The sequence below is a fragment of the Petaurus breviceps genome, unplaced genomic scaffold (genome assembly GCF_028583685.1).
Source record: "Petaurus breviceps papuanus isolate PSGF00001 unplaced genomic scaffold, PetGlider_PUasm1.0 90779, whole genome shotgun sequence".
Classification (NCBI taxonomy): domain Eukaryota; kingdom Metazoa; phylum Chordata; class Mammalia; order Diprotodontia; family Petauridae; genus Petaurus; species Petaurus breviceps.
In genome coordinates this window covers 2070506-2084500 of record NW_027187344.1, presented here as the reverse complement: position 1 = coordinate 2084500, position 13995 = coordinate 2070506, and the positions used below count along the sequence as shown (strand labels likewise).

Genomic DNA, 13995 nt, shown 5'->3' with positions numbered 1-13995 from the left:
GTACTTTTAATAGTTATCATTAGCATAATAATAATAATAATAATAATTAATAGTAACTTATTCATAGTTTAATAACTAGCATTTAAGGAGTTAGGTGGCCCAATGAGTAAGACTCAGACTCAGGGAGACTGAAGTTCAAATCCTGACTCTTATACTTACTAACTACATGACCATGGGCAAGTCATTTAACCTGTCACTTAAATCTCAGTGAAATTGGAATAAAAATCTCATCTATAAAATTGGAACAATAATAGCACCTACCACGATCAAATGAAGTTAGGTATATACAACAGTTCACAAACCTTAGAGCATGATATAAATGTTAGCTATTATTATGTATTTATTATTGTTTTTATTACAATAATAATATGATATATTAATTTAATTTTAGTTAATATTAATTTAGTTATATTAAATATTATAATAAATTATTATTATTCATATAGTGCTCTAAGGTTTGCAAAGTTCTTTATATGTTATCTCATTTGAATCTTACAATTAGTCTATCATACACATGCTGTTGTCAAACCTATTTTATAGTTAAGTAAACTGAGCTGGAAAGATATTAAGGGATTTGTCAAGACTCACACAACTAAGTGTCTGAGGCAGGATTTAAACTCATGTCTTCCTGACTCCAGGTATAACTCTTTATCTACCATTCACCTAGCTACCTTTTTTTTCTCTACCAAATACAATGTGATGATGAAGATAGCTTAGCAGTAAAAACATTGGGTAGTCTTCCAACTCACCACACAGACCCTTGATGAATTCACAACTTTGTAAATCACACATTCAATTGCAACCCTAACCAGGTTCCTGTCAATTTTAGACCTATAACTAGGGCTAAGCTACCTATAGCTATATAAGGGCATCAAAATTTATAGGGCATTGACAGTACTTGCCCTCCTGCAATGGAGAAACAACTGAGCCTGGCAGCGAGTTAGCAAGACTAGTTTTAAAAGAACAAATCAATTGACGTAAGTGAGGTACTGTACTAAATGATGGTAATACCAAAAAAAAAAAAAAAGGAAAGAAAAGAAAAGAAAAGAAAAATTTTAAATGACGCCGGCCCTCGAGGATCTTGCAGTTTAATGGGGGAGAGAATGTATATAGGTATATATACAAAATGCATATATACAAAGTAGATTGAAGGTAATCTTCAAGAGGAAGGGAGTAGAAAGTGGGAGGAATAGGAAGTACTCTATGATCTTCCCCACACCTATCCTTCCCCAAAAAGAATAGGAAAGACTGGCTCTGCAGTTTGTCCATACCCCAAGCTAGACTCAGGAGCCTCTGGCAGAGATGAAAGGTATTGAGTCTCCCTAGGCTCAGAGGTCTTGAAAATCAATGATCTTATACAACTTTCAGAATTCAGGGAAGAGGGAAGAATGATCTTATCTCTTTACAACAAAGAAAGTGATGCTTAAGCTGAGTCTTAAAGGAAGCAGAGGAGGAAGGATAGCATTCTGGACATGGGGGTCAGCCATTGCAAAGACACAGAGGTGGACAGTGAAACATAATTGGTGAGAAACAGCAAGTAAGCCAGCATGGCTGGGCCACAGAGTAATAAATAAGCCATCTGGAAAGACAAAAAGGGGGCGGCTAGGTGGCAAAGTGAATAGAGCACTGGCCCTGGAGTCAGGAGGACCTGAGTTCAAATCCAGTCTCAGAAGCTTAATACTTACTAGCTGTGTGTCCTTGGGCAAGTCACTTAACCCCAACTGCCTTGCCTCCCCCCTCCAAAAAGTGAAAGAAAAAAAAAGACAAAGAGAGGCCAGGTTGTGAAGATCTTTAAATGCCAAAATGAGTTCATATTTGATCTGTGAGGTATTTTGGAGCTACTGGAATTTATAGTCAGAGGAAAGGGGACACACTTTAAAAAAATTGTGTTGGCAGCTATGCTGCCAACAAGGAGAATAGATTAGAGACTTGAGAGAGGAAGGCTCGCTAAGAGGCCATTGCAATAGTCCAGGCCAAGAGGTATGGAGGGGTCAAGCTAAGATGGTAGCTGTGTGAATGGAGAGAAGGGGACATAAACTAGAAGTATTATAGAGAGAGAAACATTAAAATTGGACAGTTTATTCGATATTAGGTGAATGAGAATGAAGAGCTAAGGAAAAACACTAATAGCTCCCACTTATGTAGAACTTCAAGGTTTTCAAAGTCCTATTCATACATTATTTCATTTGATCCTCACAGCAACCCTAGGAGGTGGGTGCTACTATTATGTCCATTTTATAGATTGGGAAACCAAAGCTGCCAAAGGTTAATGACTTGACCAGAACTCTTGTCTGAGACAAGAGAGATAGAGTCCTGTTTTGGATGTGCTGAGTTTGAGGTGTCTATGAGACATCTAATTTGAAATGTTGGTTTTTGGTGATTTGGGACTAGAGCTCAGGAGGGAAACTAGGGCTGGACATATAGATTTGGAAATCATAAGCAGAAAGATGATCATTGAACCTTTAGGGGCTGAAGAGATCACCAAGAAAATTGTAGAGAGAAAAGAGCAGAGTGTGCAGCATAGAATCTTGGGGAGCACTAAGGCTGAGTGAGTTCCAGGGAGACTGACTGTAAAGGAATGACAGGATGGAGGGGAAGAGAACCAGGAGAACAAAAACCCAGAGAGAAAAGAATATTTGGAAGAGAAGGGGGTCAGTGGTATCAGGAAGACTGTTGGTATGAAGACTGAGCAAAGGTCATTAGATTAGATAAAAGAACACTGGTCAATTGGGAGAGAGGAAGACCCCTAAATCAATGCTGCTGCTTTCTCCCCCACCATAGGAACTATTCTATGGTCTTCCCCACACCTATGTTTCCTACTGTCAGTTGAATTGCCCTGGTTTTCAAAATTGCTAGTTACAGCTCTTCCCTAGGCTTACAAGACTAAGAGGACCCTATCTCTGGGGAGGGCCTCAAAGGACCCCATTTGGGGAAGACCACAGCCACCCTTCCTGATATTTAATTATGGGCTAGAGATGTCCCCAAACACCCTTACTTTGCATAATAACTCACCATGAACTTCTCTTCCAGTAATTTATCCCAAATCTTTTTATAATCCCAACCCATCCTTCCTCTCAGAGGAATAAGTTCCACTCATTTTCTTCCCACTGGATGAAGTAGGGTGGTTTCTCTTTGGTACTAAACTTCTCTCCTGTATAATATTCAGTAAGGGCTCTTCTGCTTGGTGTGGAATTTGAAGGATCCTAAGTTCATAGAGTCAGAGGTGGAAGGGAATCCAGAAATTCTATGTATTACATTTTAGGAAACTGAGACTCAAGGGGGTTAAGTGTTTTGAAGTGGTAAGAGACAGGAGTGGGATTTGAATACAGATGCTCTGACTTCCCTCATTCTCTCTCTATCATGAGTCCATTCCTTTCTGCTCTCACCCTTTCTCTTCAGATCCAGTAAGCCCAGGCATTGGCTTTTTCTGTTTCATTTGTGAACAGCCCCAACATGTAATATTCACTGGTAGCCAGCAATGACCAGATCTAAAAAGAAGACATTTTAAGGTTTGAGTCCTCTATATAGGCAATATGCAATCTAACTTCATACCATCATTAGCTTCATTTTCTGATACTGCTAGCCCCTTGCCCCACTATGCCCCTTACTCCACTACAAATGGCCAAATGATTCCTGACTGACCAACTAGCTCTTATGTTAATGAAATCTGCCTCTTCCTCCTGGTCCCCTCTAGAGCAATTAACATAAGTGAGGCATAATGATGGTAATACCAAAAAAAAAAAAAGGAAAGAAAAATTTTAAATGACCCCAGCCCTCGGGGTTTAGGTATGTACAAGATACATATAGAAAGTAGATTGAAGGAAGGGAGTAGAAGGTGGGAGGAATAGGAAAGGCCTCCTGAAGAAAGTGATGTTTAAGCTGAATCTTAAAGGAAGCTGAGAAGGAGGGAGAGCATTCTGGATATGGGGATGAGAATTTCCAAAGAAATGCAGGAGGCACATGTCAGGCTAGAACACCCACTGTGACCTAAGAGACTTGGATTGATTCCTATTATAATAGCAAATACCAAAGGAATTGAGGTTCTAATTCCTGGGCCATTATTTGGATGTGTTAACCACTGATGGGCACAGTTGCTGGGATGTTCCCAGTCCTTTGGAGAGAAACAAATCATGGGGTGTGATGGGCTGAAAAGCTATATCACATAAATTTACTTGTTTGTGCAGTTTTGCATGCCCCAGGGGGAACATTGTTGCTACCATAATAGTTATTTATGTTTCTGAAATAACGGGGTGACCAGCCAGCCCAGTAAAACAGTCAGAGCCCTTGAGGATTCTATCAAACTTTAAATATGTCCTCTCAAAGCACTTTAGTAATCATAGGCACGCAGCCCATAAATTCAGATGAAATTGCAAATATCTGTTTGGCAACTTCTGCCTCTTCCTTAGGGATGCAAGGGGACTTCATTGGAATCACTGTGAATTCCTCATTCCCTGTCTTAGCCCAAAAGGTTGGAATAAGGAGATCCAGGTCTATATTTTTCCATAGCAAAGCCTATATTAAAACTATGGCCTTCGAAGTTGGAAGGGACCTTGAGGTCACTTAGAATAATCTCTACCCTCCCAAGATATCCTCCAGACATATCCACTAGGTCTACTATGCTTTCCCCAAGTTTCCCTGAAGTTTCGAGGTTTAGAAAATACTCATGCTGTCTGCCTAAAATTAGACTGAGTTCACTGGCCTTTCTATTGATTTGAAGAAGCAATGCGACATAGTAGATAACATGCTAGATATGAAAACGAGAATACCTGGGTCCAAATCCCGTTTATATGTAGTCACAGAGTCACCTCTCAGAGTCTCAGTTTCCTAATCTGTAAAATGGGGGTAATAATAATGATGGTGCTTGCCCCACAGGGTTATTGTGAAACTAAGATGAGGCTATGTTTGTAAAAGAAATTTCAAAAGCTTCAAAGGACTATAAGAATATTAGCTGTTATTAAATGTTCAAAAAATGTTCTGAAGTAAATTTTGTAAAGGTCATTCCCACAATTGTTAGTGCCTCCATTTATTTAAAAATATCCCCCCAAAGATGATTGCTAAATGTTGTTCTGTGCATACCTTTCCCATGTACTAAAGGTGCTTATATTTTTGTAAGCTTGTAAGTTATTAAGTAGGTTATTATTACCATTTAGTGGAAATACTATTATATTGACTAGAATTCAGAAGACCTAGGTCTCAGTCCTAAAAGTAATTCTGTGTGACCTTGGGACAAGGCACTTTGCCTCTTTTTGAGCCTTGTTTCCACATCTGTACTGTAAGGATGCTGAGCTTATGCTCTCTAAGGTCCCCCTCCAGCTCCATGGTCCTACGTTCTATGGTCCCCACACATGAATGGATTCTAGCCTGCTAGACCACAGGGAAGTTAGGTAGCCACACTTAATTCTATCCAGTTGCTATCATGACTAGACCATGATCCTTAATAGAATTTGTCTCCTGGTGTCCAAGTTTGATTTGCCCTAGCAATCCATTTAGGATATCTAGCTGGCACACTGGATAAAGTGCTGGGCCTGGAATCAGGAAGCCTCATCTTCATGAATTCAAATCCAGCCTCAGACACTTACTAACTGTGTGACCCCGGGCAAGTCACTTAACCCTGTTTTCCCCTAGTCTCCTCACCTATAAAATGAGCTGGAGAAGTAAATGGCAAACCACTACAATGTCTTTGCCAAGAAGACACCAAATGGGGTCACAAAGAGTCAGACATGACTGAACAGCAGCAAACCATTTGTATTAGTCTACTATGTTAAGGTTATCTAGTTAGCGTGTTACCCCACATACATTTCACTGGAAGCTGACTATAGTTTATGATTGCACTAATCTCCAAGGAATTGGGATTTTTCTTTTTAATCAGTCTTTCTGTCTCTTTCTCCCTTTCTTCTATCCATGTAATTTTAGACAAAGAAAGGCTACCAGAAAACTGTTCTTGAAGTCAACTCCCCCAAAGTGGAACAAGTGCCTATCGTGGACATTATGTTTAATGACTTCGGTGAAGCCTCACAGAAATTTGGATTTGAAGTGGGACCAGCTTGCTTCATGGGTTAAGAGCCCCCAAAACTAGTCTCCAAATGAGCAACCTCGTAACCTCATTTCACCATTTTTTTTTTGTTTTGTTTTGTTTTTTTTTGCGTGTTTCACGCACGTTCTGATACTGGACAGCAAATGGTCTCTTTTTTAAGTTCACCCCAACCCCTTCCAATCCACCTGAATTCAACTGTGCCATTGCACTCACTGTGTTGAATCTAAAACCAAGAGAGAGAATGAAGAGAGAACCCCTCCCCCACCAGGAACCGAATCACATGACCTAGATGAATCATCCGTGGCAGGCAGCCAATCAAAAGCCAAGTACTGTACAACAACCCACCAAATGCTTGTTTCTTCAGTTTCTCTGTGGACTTCACCATTCATCCCCTCCAACATATCATGGCAAAAAGAAAAAGGAAAAAAATGGGGCAAAGATTTTTCTTATCACAGCTTGCAACCAATCGGTATTTATGGACCATGTTTTGTTTTTAGAAATAACAAAAGAAACTTGAAAATGTGCTATTCACTTGACCTTCAAAAAAATGTTCTGAAGCAAATTTTGTAAAGGTCATTCCCACAATTGTTAGTACCTCCATTTATTAAAAAAAAAAAAATCCCCCCAAAGATGATTGCTAAATGTCGTTCTGTGCATACCTTTCCCATGTACTAAAGGTGCTTATATTTTTGTAAGTTTGTAAGTAAATATTTGTATTGTAGATTATTATAAATGTTAAGTATTCCTGGCTTCTCACTATGCATGCAGATGAAACCACAATTCCAATGGGAAACTTTAGAAACAGGGACAACTCATCTGAATGCTGTTCTTGCTCTCCATTACTAATTAGCAATGGGAACCCTCAGCTGAGAAATTGCCACAGAAGGGAAAAGTATACAAGTAAGCAAGAATTCATGCTAGAGAGGGCTGCCCATGGAAAAACAAAACAAACATGTTGGTGCCACTGTTCCCAGAGACATTTCATCAACTCTGCTTTTTAAATGGAAAAAAGCAACAATTAAAGAGGAACCCAATTTCTGATTCTGCCTTTTCTATGCATGTTTCCCTTCATAGGCAAGTTTAAATTAATTTGCAATTTTTTTCCGAAAAAAAAAAAAACCACACATTTTCTTTTTCTTCCTATAGATCCTGATGGGAGAATGTATATGGCAGGGAAATCTTGTTTTCTATAAATGATAAGTGAAAATTGGTGCTTTTTTTTAAACATTTCTTTTGTGGTGCTATCTTAAGAACTCCTTAACACAACACTGGGGGTGCCCAGTCATGATGCATTCTCCCTACTTTCTGTGCATTGGCAATTGCCTGTATAGCCTGTGCCTCATGCCCTGGACCTTAATATAAATTCATGTCACCTTCACACCCATTCAGTATGTGGAAAGCACTCTCCCCATGCCCACACTCCCTCTCTGTCTGTCTCTTATTGTCTTATTGGTAGCTTATCATTCCCATGTAGAAAGTATTTTGTGTACTTACTTGGTTTGGAAAAAAAAGAAAAGACTATTCATACATGTTCTCTGGTTGTAATTATCCCAGATTGTATTCAGTTCCTGAATGTTTGTGGTGCTAATTTATGTTTGTTCATTGTACTGAAATGAAGATGGATCTGTCCAGTTATCATGTGAGCTGTCTCAGCTGGGCTGCCTTAAAAACAGCTTAGACAGAGAAATGTGCAATTAGCTTCATAATTCCTAGCATGGCTGCCAGAAGCCCTGCGTTCACACAGCCTTCTTTCCACGTAAGCATTTTGAATTTCCATCTGCAAAAGCCACGGACACATTCTTCTGCAGATTCCTTCCCAGGGGTCTCTGCAGTGGAAACACTCCCTCCATGTATGTATGGATGTGGCTTGTCCCTCCTTGTGGGGTAGGGGCCCGAGTTTGAGTTGGAAAGAGCAGGTAAAGATGGGCTCCAGGAGTCAGGAAGGAAAGGGGATCATTTACTGTGAAAAGTTACCTGCACATGATGTCCTTTCCAATTGTGAAAAGGGAAACTTGAGTTGGTTCTAGGGGAGAGAGTCCAAGGGTCCCCAGGGTGTTCCACTGGGATGGTAGCTGAGTTTGCCACAGAAGGCTGGGATACTGACTGTTATGGTGCTTTGCCTTGGTGCCTCCCATCGTGCCTACTCACCCCAACTTGGGAAATGGTACTAGCTTAGGAAATTACAGCAGATTCTTTGAGGGGGGCACATGAATCCCCTCCAATAAAGCAAAAATATATGTTCATGCCAAAGAAAAGTCTAGCTCCTGGATTGGTCTGCAGTCATATTCCAAGAGGTAGCAAACAATCAAAAGATCACAAATTCATCTCCTCAAGAGAGAAAAGCCATAGAGAATGGTTGCGTTCATTCCATGTGATTTTCATCTAGGTCATGTGATTCTGTGATAATTTCTCATCAAAGGAGTTTTGTCCTTTTAATTTCTTTGTATTTTTTTTCTCCCCCTGTTGATGCCTTCAAACTATTGTAATTTGTAATGAAGTCCAAACTTGTCCCATGTCCCTTACTCCCCCCCCAAGACCACTTTAGCTACAGTATATGGCAATAAAATTACTTCTTATATTTGCAGAAATTCTTTTTGTGTAATTTTATTTTTTGCCCTAATATATATGACTTGAATAGATGCTGATTAAAAGGAAGAAAAGAAAAAACTATGGAAGAGATGCTAATGCATAAAGCCCTTTGAAATATACTTTCAAATGACGTATTGTGCATTTCCCCAGAGCCCAGAAAACATGTCATAAAGTTCAACTGTAATGCCCAGGGAAGGGGTATTTTTAAATATTTTAAACCTGTGTAACAAGGGAATAAAATGTAATAGTTTTTTTTTCAATAAATCAAGTTTCCTGTTTCCACCTTAACCAAAGTGATGTGGATGTCTTCTTAAGTATGTTGGAGCCTGATTACACCCTCTTACCCTGCATCTATTGATGTGCCAACAGACTCTGAGATAGTCTAGAATTTCCCAAAATAATGAACTTTATTAAAGAGAGACAAGTAAGACAAACTCTATAGAGAGACAACTTTTTTTTTAAATTTCAGAAACAACGCCTCCCCTTTAAAGAAAGTAGATATTGACTTAGCTACAGATGATGAATTTGTTTCTTTTAAACAGTAAATCAATTAATAAGCATTTATTAGGCACTTACTGTGCACTGGGCACTGTACTCTATAGAGAGATGTTGGAATGAGACAAATCTCCAGTTTACTTAGCATCTAATTTAAGTTAAAAGCTTGTCTCCCTCAGATGCTGAAATATGTCATGGAACTCTTCACTGCAATGTAGTTGGCACAGCTGAAAAGATCATAGACCATATTGCTATTGGGAAGCTTTGCTAATATAGTCATGGGAGAAATTTTGAAAATTAAAAGGATTAGTCAAGTCATAGGATTATAGTGGGGAAAACTCAGAACGGAAGCCAATTTCGAATTGATTCGAATCCTGAGTCACTGATTTTGCTGTGTGACTTTGGTAAATCATTTCATTGTTGTAAGCCCGTTTCTGCATTTGTAAAAGAAGGGTAGTGGGGCCAGATGATTTTCAAGGTTCCCTTCCAGTATGATGTTAAGTCAAATGATCTCTTAACTTATTCTCTTTTTGAGTTTGGAAGACTCTAGACCAGAAACAGAGGGTCTGGTGAGTATGGATTTTGCTTCTGTCAATTAAGCTAGTGTTTCTTGAATGTGTACTATGCTCCCAATTCTCTGTTTAGTGCTGGGGAAAGGTTGGGAATGTTGAAGGAACACATAGTTTCTGCTCTCCAGGAAATTAGAGTCTAGCTACAAATGTGCAAAACAATTAAAGAATCAGATGAGATTGGATATCTTTGAGCCATTTTTTTTCGGTGCAGACTATGTGCAATGGAAGGCCAGGAGAAGGAGAGGCCAGCATGAGTTATGGTATTAAAAAAAAAATCCTAAAAGAATGACTAGAATGTGTTTAGAGAGAAGGAGAAAAGAAGACATTCTAGGCAGGAAGTAAAATAAAATCACCATATGTGGGGATCATAAGACAATTGAGCTGAAAGGGGTCTCAGTAGCCATCTAGTCCACTTCCCTTATTTTACAGATGAGGAAACTGAGGCTTTGATGGTTAAGTGACATGCCTAAGATCATGCAGAGAGCACTAAGGAAGTGGCAAGTACGTATTTTAGCTGCATTTTAAAATTTTTATTACTTATTTTTGACATTCTTTTATTTTTAAATTTTGAATTCCAAATTCCTCCCTCCCTCCCCCCCACCCACTGAGAAGGTAAACAGCATATCAGTTATACATGTGAAATCATACAAAACATATTTCCATATTATCCATATTTAAAAAAAACAGAAAAATAAAGTGAGGAAATTATACTTCAACTTGTATTCAGAGGTCTCTCTAGAGGTGCATAGCATTTTTTCACCATGAGCCCTTTGAAATTATCTTGGATCATGGTGTTAATCAGATTAGCTGTCTTTCACAGTTAATCATCATTGCAATATTACTACTGCTATTCACAATGACCTCCTAGTTCTGCTCACTTCACTTTGTATCAGTTCCTATAGATATTACCATGTTTTTCTGAAACACTTCCCTTATCATTTATTTTATTTTAAATTTTATCTTTCCTGATTACATCTAAAAACAACTTTAGATTTTTTTTTCCAATTTTGAATTCCAAATTCTCACCCTCCTCCCCCCTAGATTGAAAAGGCAAGAAATCTGATATTGGATAAACATGCGTAGTCATGCAAAACATATTTCCATATAAGTCAAACTGTGAAAAAAATACAGACAAAAACAACAAGAAGAAAAACAAAGTAAAAAAAAGTAACTTCAATTAGCTCCACCAGCACCTTTCATCATAAGTGCTTAAGAATTGTCTTGGATCATTGTATTGCTGGGAATAGGTAAGGTATGCACAGTAAGTCATCATACAATATTGCTGGTACTGTGTATAAAATTCTCCTGATTCTACTCATTTCACTTTGTATCAGTTCATACAAGTCTTTCCAGGCTTTTTTCTGAGAGCATCCTGCTTGTCATTTCTTATAACACAGCATTTTATCAAAATCATACACAACTTATTCATCTATTCCTCAATTGATAGACATCCCCTGAATTTCCAATTCTTTGTCACCACTTAAAGAGCTGCTATAAATATTTTTGTACACATAGATCATTTTATTTTTAAAATATCCCTTTGGGATACAGACCTAATAGTGGTATTTCTTGGTTAAATCATATGCATGGTTTTGTAGCCCTTGGAGCATAGTTCCAAATTGTTCTCCAGAATGGTTGAATCAGCATTCAACTTCACCAATAGTGCATTAATGTCTCAATTTTCTCACAGTCCCTCAAACATTTGTCATTTTCCTTTTCTGTCATATTAGCTAATCTGTTAGGTGTGTGATGGTAGCTCAGAGTTATTTTAATTTGCACTTCTCTGATCAATAGTGATTTAGAACAATTTTTTTTTTCATATGGCTATAGATAGCTTCAGTTACTTTGCTGAAAACTGCCTGTTCATATCCTTTGGTCAGTTATCAATTGATGAATAGCTCTTATTTCTATAAATTTGCCCCACTTTTCTATATATTTGTGAAAAAAGGTCTTTATCAGAGCAATAGCTATATTTTTTTTTCATAGTAATGATGACCAGCTATGTATTTCCCTCCATCTTATTTCCCCCTGTTTATCCTACTCTGTTTCCTTTCACCCTGTCCATTCCCTAAAGTGTTTTGCTTGTGGCTTTTACCTCCCCCAATCTGCCTTCCCTTCTATCAGTCCCACCCTTCTCTTATGCCCTTCCCATCCTACTTTCTTGTGTGGTAAGATAGACTTCTACATACACCTGAAAGTGTATGTTATTTCCTCTTTGAGCCAATTCCAATGAGAGTAAGATTCGCATGCTCCCCTCTGCTCTTCTCCAGCACTGTAAAATCTTTTAGACCTCTTTTATGTCAGGTATTTTACTCCATTCTCCCTCTTCCTTTCCCCTTCTCCCAGTGCATTCTTCATTCTCACCCCTTAATTTTATTTTTAGATAATTATCTCATCATATTCAACTCATACTTGTGCTTTCTAACTTCCCTAATAATAAAAAAGGTTTTTTGGGAGTTGCAAGCATCATTTTCCCATGTAGGAATACAAACAGGTTAACCTTATTGAAACCCTTATGATTTCTCTTTTCTTCTTACCTTTTTATGCTTCTTTTGAGTCTTATATTTGAAAGTCAAATTTTCTATTCAGCTCTGGTCTTTTCATCAGAACTGTTTAAAAGTCCTCGATTCATTAAATATCCAATTTTTTTTCCTGAAGGATTATGCTCAGTTTTTCTGGGCAGGCATTTTTTTCTTCTAATTGTAGTTCTTTTGCCCTTCTGGAATATAATATTCCAAACCCTCCTCTCCTTTAATGTAGAAGCTGCTAAATCTTGTGTTGTCCTAACTGTGGCTCAGTGATATTTGACTTGTTTCTTTCTGGTTGCCTAATGTATTTTCTCTTTGACCTAGGAGTTCTGGAATTTTATTATAATATTTCATGGAGTTTTTATGTGAGGATATCTTTCAGGAGGTAATGGGAGGATTCTTTCCATTTCTATTTTACCCTCTGGATTTAAGATATGAGAACAGTTTTCCTTGATGATTTCTTGAAATATGATGTCTAGGTTCTTTCTTTGATCATGGCTTTCAAGGAGTTCAACAATTTTTAAATTATCTCTCCTCAATCTGTTTTCTAATTTAGTAGTTTTTCCAATGAGATACTTCAATTTTTCTTCTATTTTTTCATTCTTTTGATTTTGTTTTATTATTTCTTGAAGTCTTCTGGAGTCATTAGCTTCTACTTTCTGAATTCTAATTTTTAAGGATTTATTTTCTTCAATGAGTTTTTGTACCTCTTTTCCCATTAGACCATTTGGTACTGTGTATAAAATTGTTGTTGTAGGGGTCTTTTTTTGAAGGTGTAATTTTTTAAAATAATTTTCTCAGTTTATTTAAAAAAATGAATTGCTTTATTTTTCATTTTCAACATTCATTTCTACAAGATTTTCAGTTCTAAATTTTCTCCCCATCTTTCCCCTCCCTCCACCCCAAGCTGGTGTGCATTCTGATTACCCCTTCCCCCAGTCTGCCCTCTCTTCTATCATGCCCCCCCCCATTATCCCCTTCCCCCTTATTTTCTTGTAGGGCAAGATAGATTTCTCTATCCCATTTCCTGCATATCTTATTTCCCAGTTGCATGTAAAAACAATGTTTTTTACATTTGTTTTTTTTTTAACTTTGAGTTACAAATTCTCTACCTTCTTCCCTCTCCACCCACCCTCATTGAGAAGACAAAGCAATTCAGTATAAGTTATATATGTGTAGTTATCCAAAACACTTCCATAATAGTCATGTTGTGAAAGACTAAGTATATTTCCTTCCATCCCTTCCCACCCCCCAGTTACTCTATTTTCTCCTTTGACCCTGACCTTTTTCAAAAGTGTTTGCTTCTGACTACTCCCTCCCCCAATCTGTCATCCCTTCTACCACTCCTTCCCCCTTATCCCCTTCCTCCTTACTTTCCTGTAGGGTAAGAAACCCAATTGAGTTCGTATGTTATTCTCTCCTTATGTCAAATCCAATGACAGTAAAGTTCACTCGTTGCCTCTCCCCCTCCCCCTCTTCTCCTCCATTGTGAAATCTTTTTCTTGCCTCTTTTATGTGAGATAATTTACCCCATTGTATCTCTCCCTTTCTCTTTCTCCCAATATATTCCTCTCACCCCTTATTTTTATTTTTTTAGACATCATCCCTTCATATTCAACTCACCCTGTGCCATCTATCTATCTATCTATCTATCTATCTATCTATCTATCTATCTATCATCTATCTATCTATCTGTCATCTATCTACCTATCTATTTCCTCCAACTACCCTAAGACTGAGAATGGTCTCATGAGTTATAAATATAATCTTTCCATGT

At 38.0% G+C, this 13995-nt stretch overlaps 1 protein-coding gene across 2 annotated transcripts in view; it reads left to right on the top strand.

Moving 5' to 3' along the window:
- COL5A1 (collagen type V alpha 1 chain) overlaps positions 1-8916 on the top strand; it is a 315926-nt gene extending 307010 nt beyond the window's left edge. For both annotated transcript variants that reach the window (XM_069069226.1, XM_069069225.1), the window contains exon 66: positions 5914-8916. In XM_069069226.1, coding sequence (XP_068925327.1) covers positions 5914-6060 — 147 coding nt within the window. In that variant the 3' untranslated portion in view covers positions 6061-8916. The remainder of the gene's footprint in view (positions 1-5913) is intronic.
- Positions 8917-13995: the final 5079 nt, after the last annotated feature.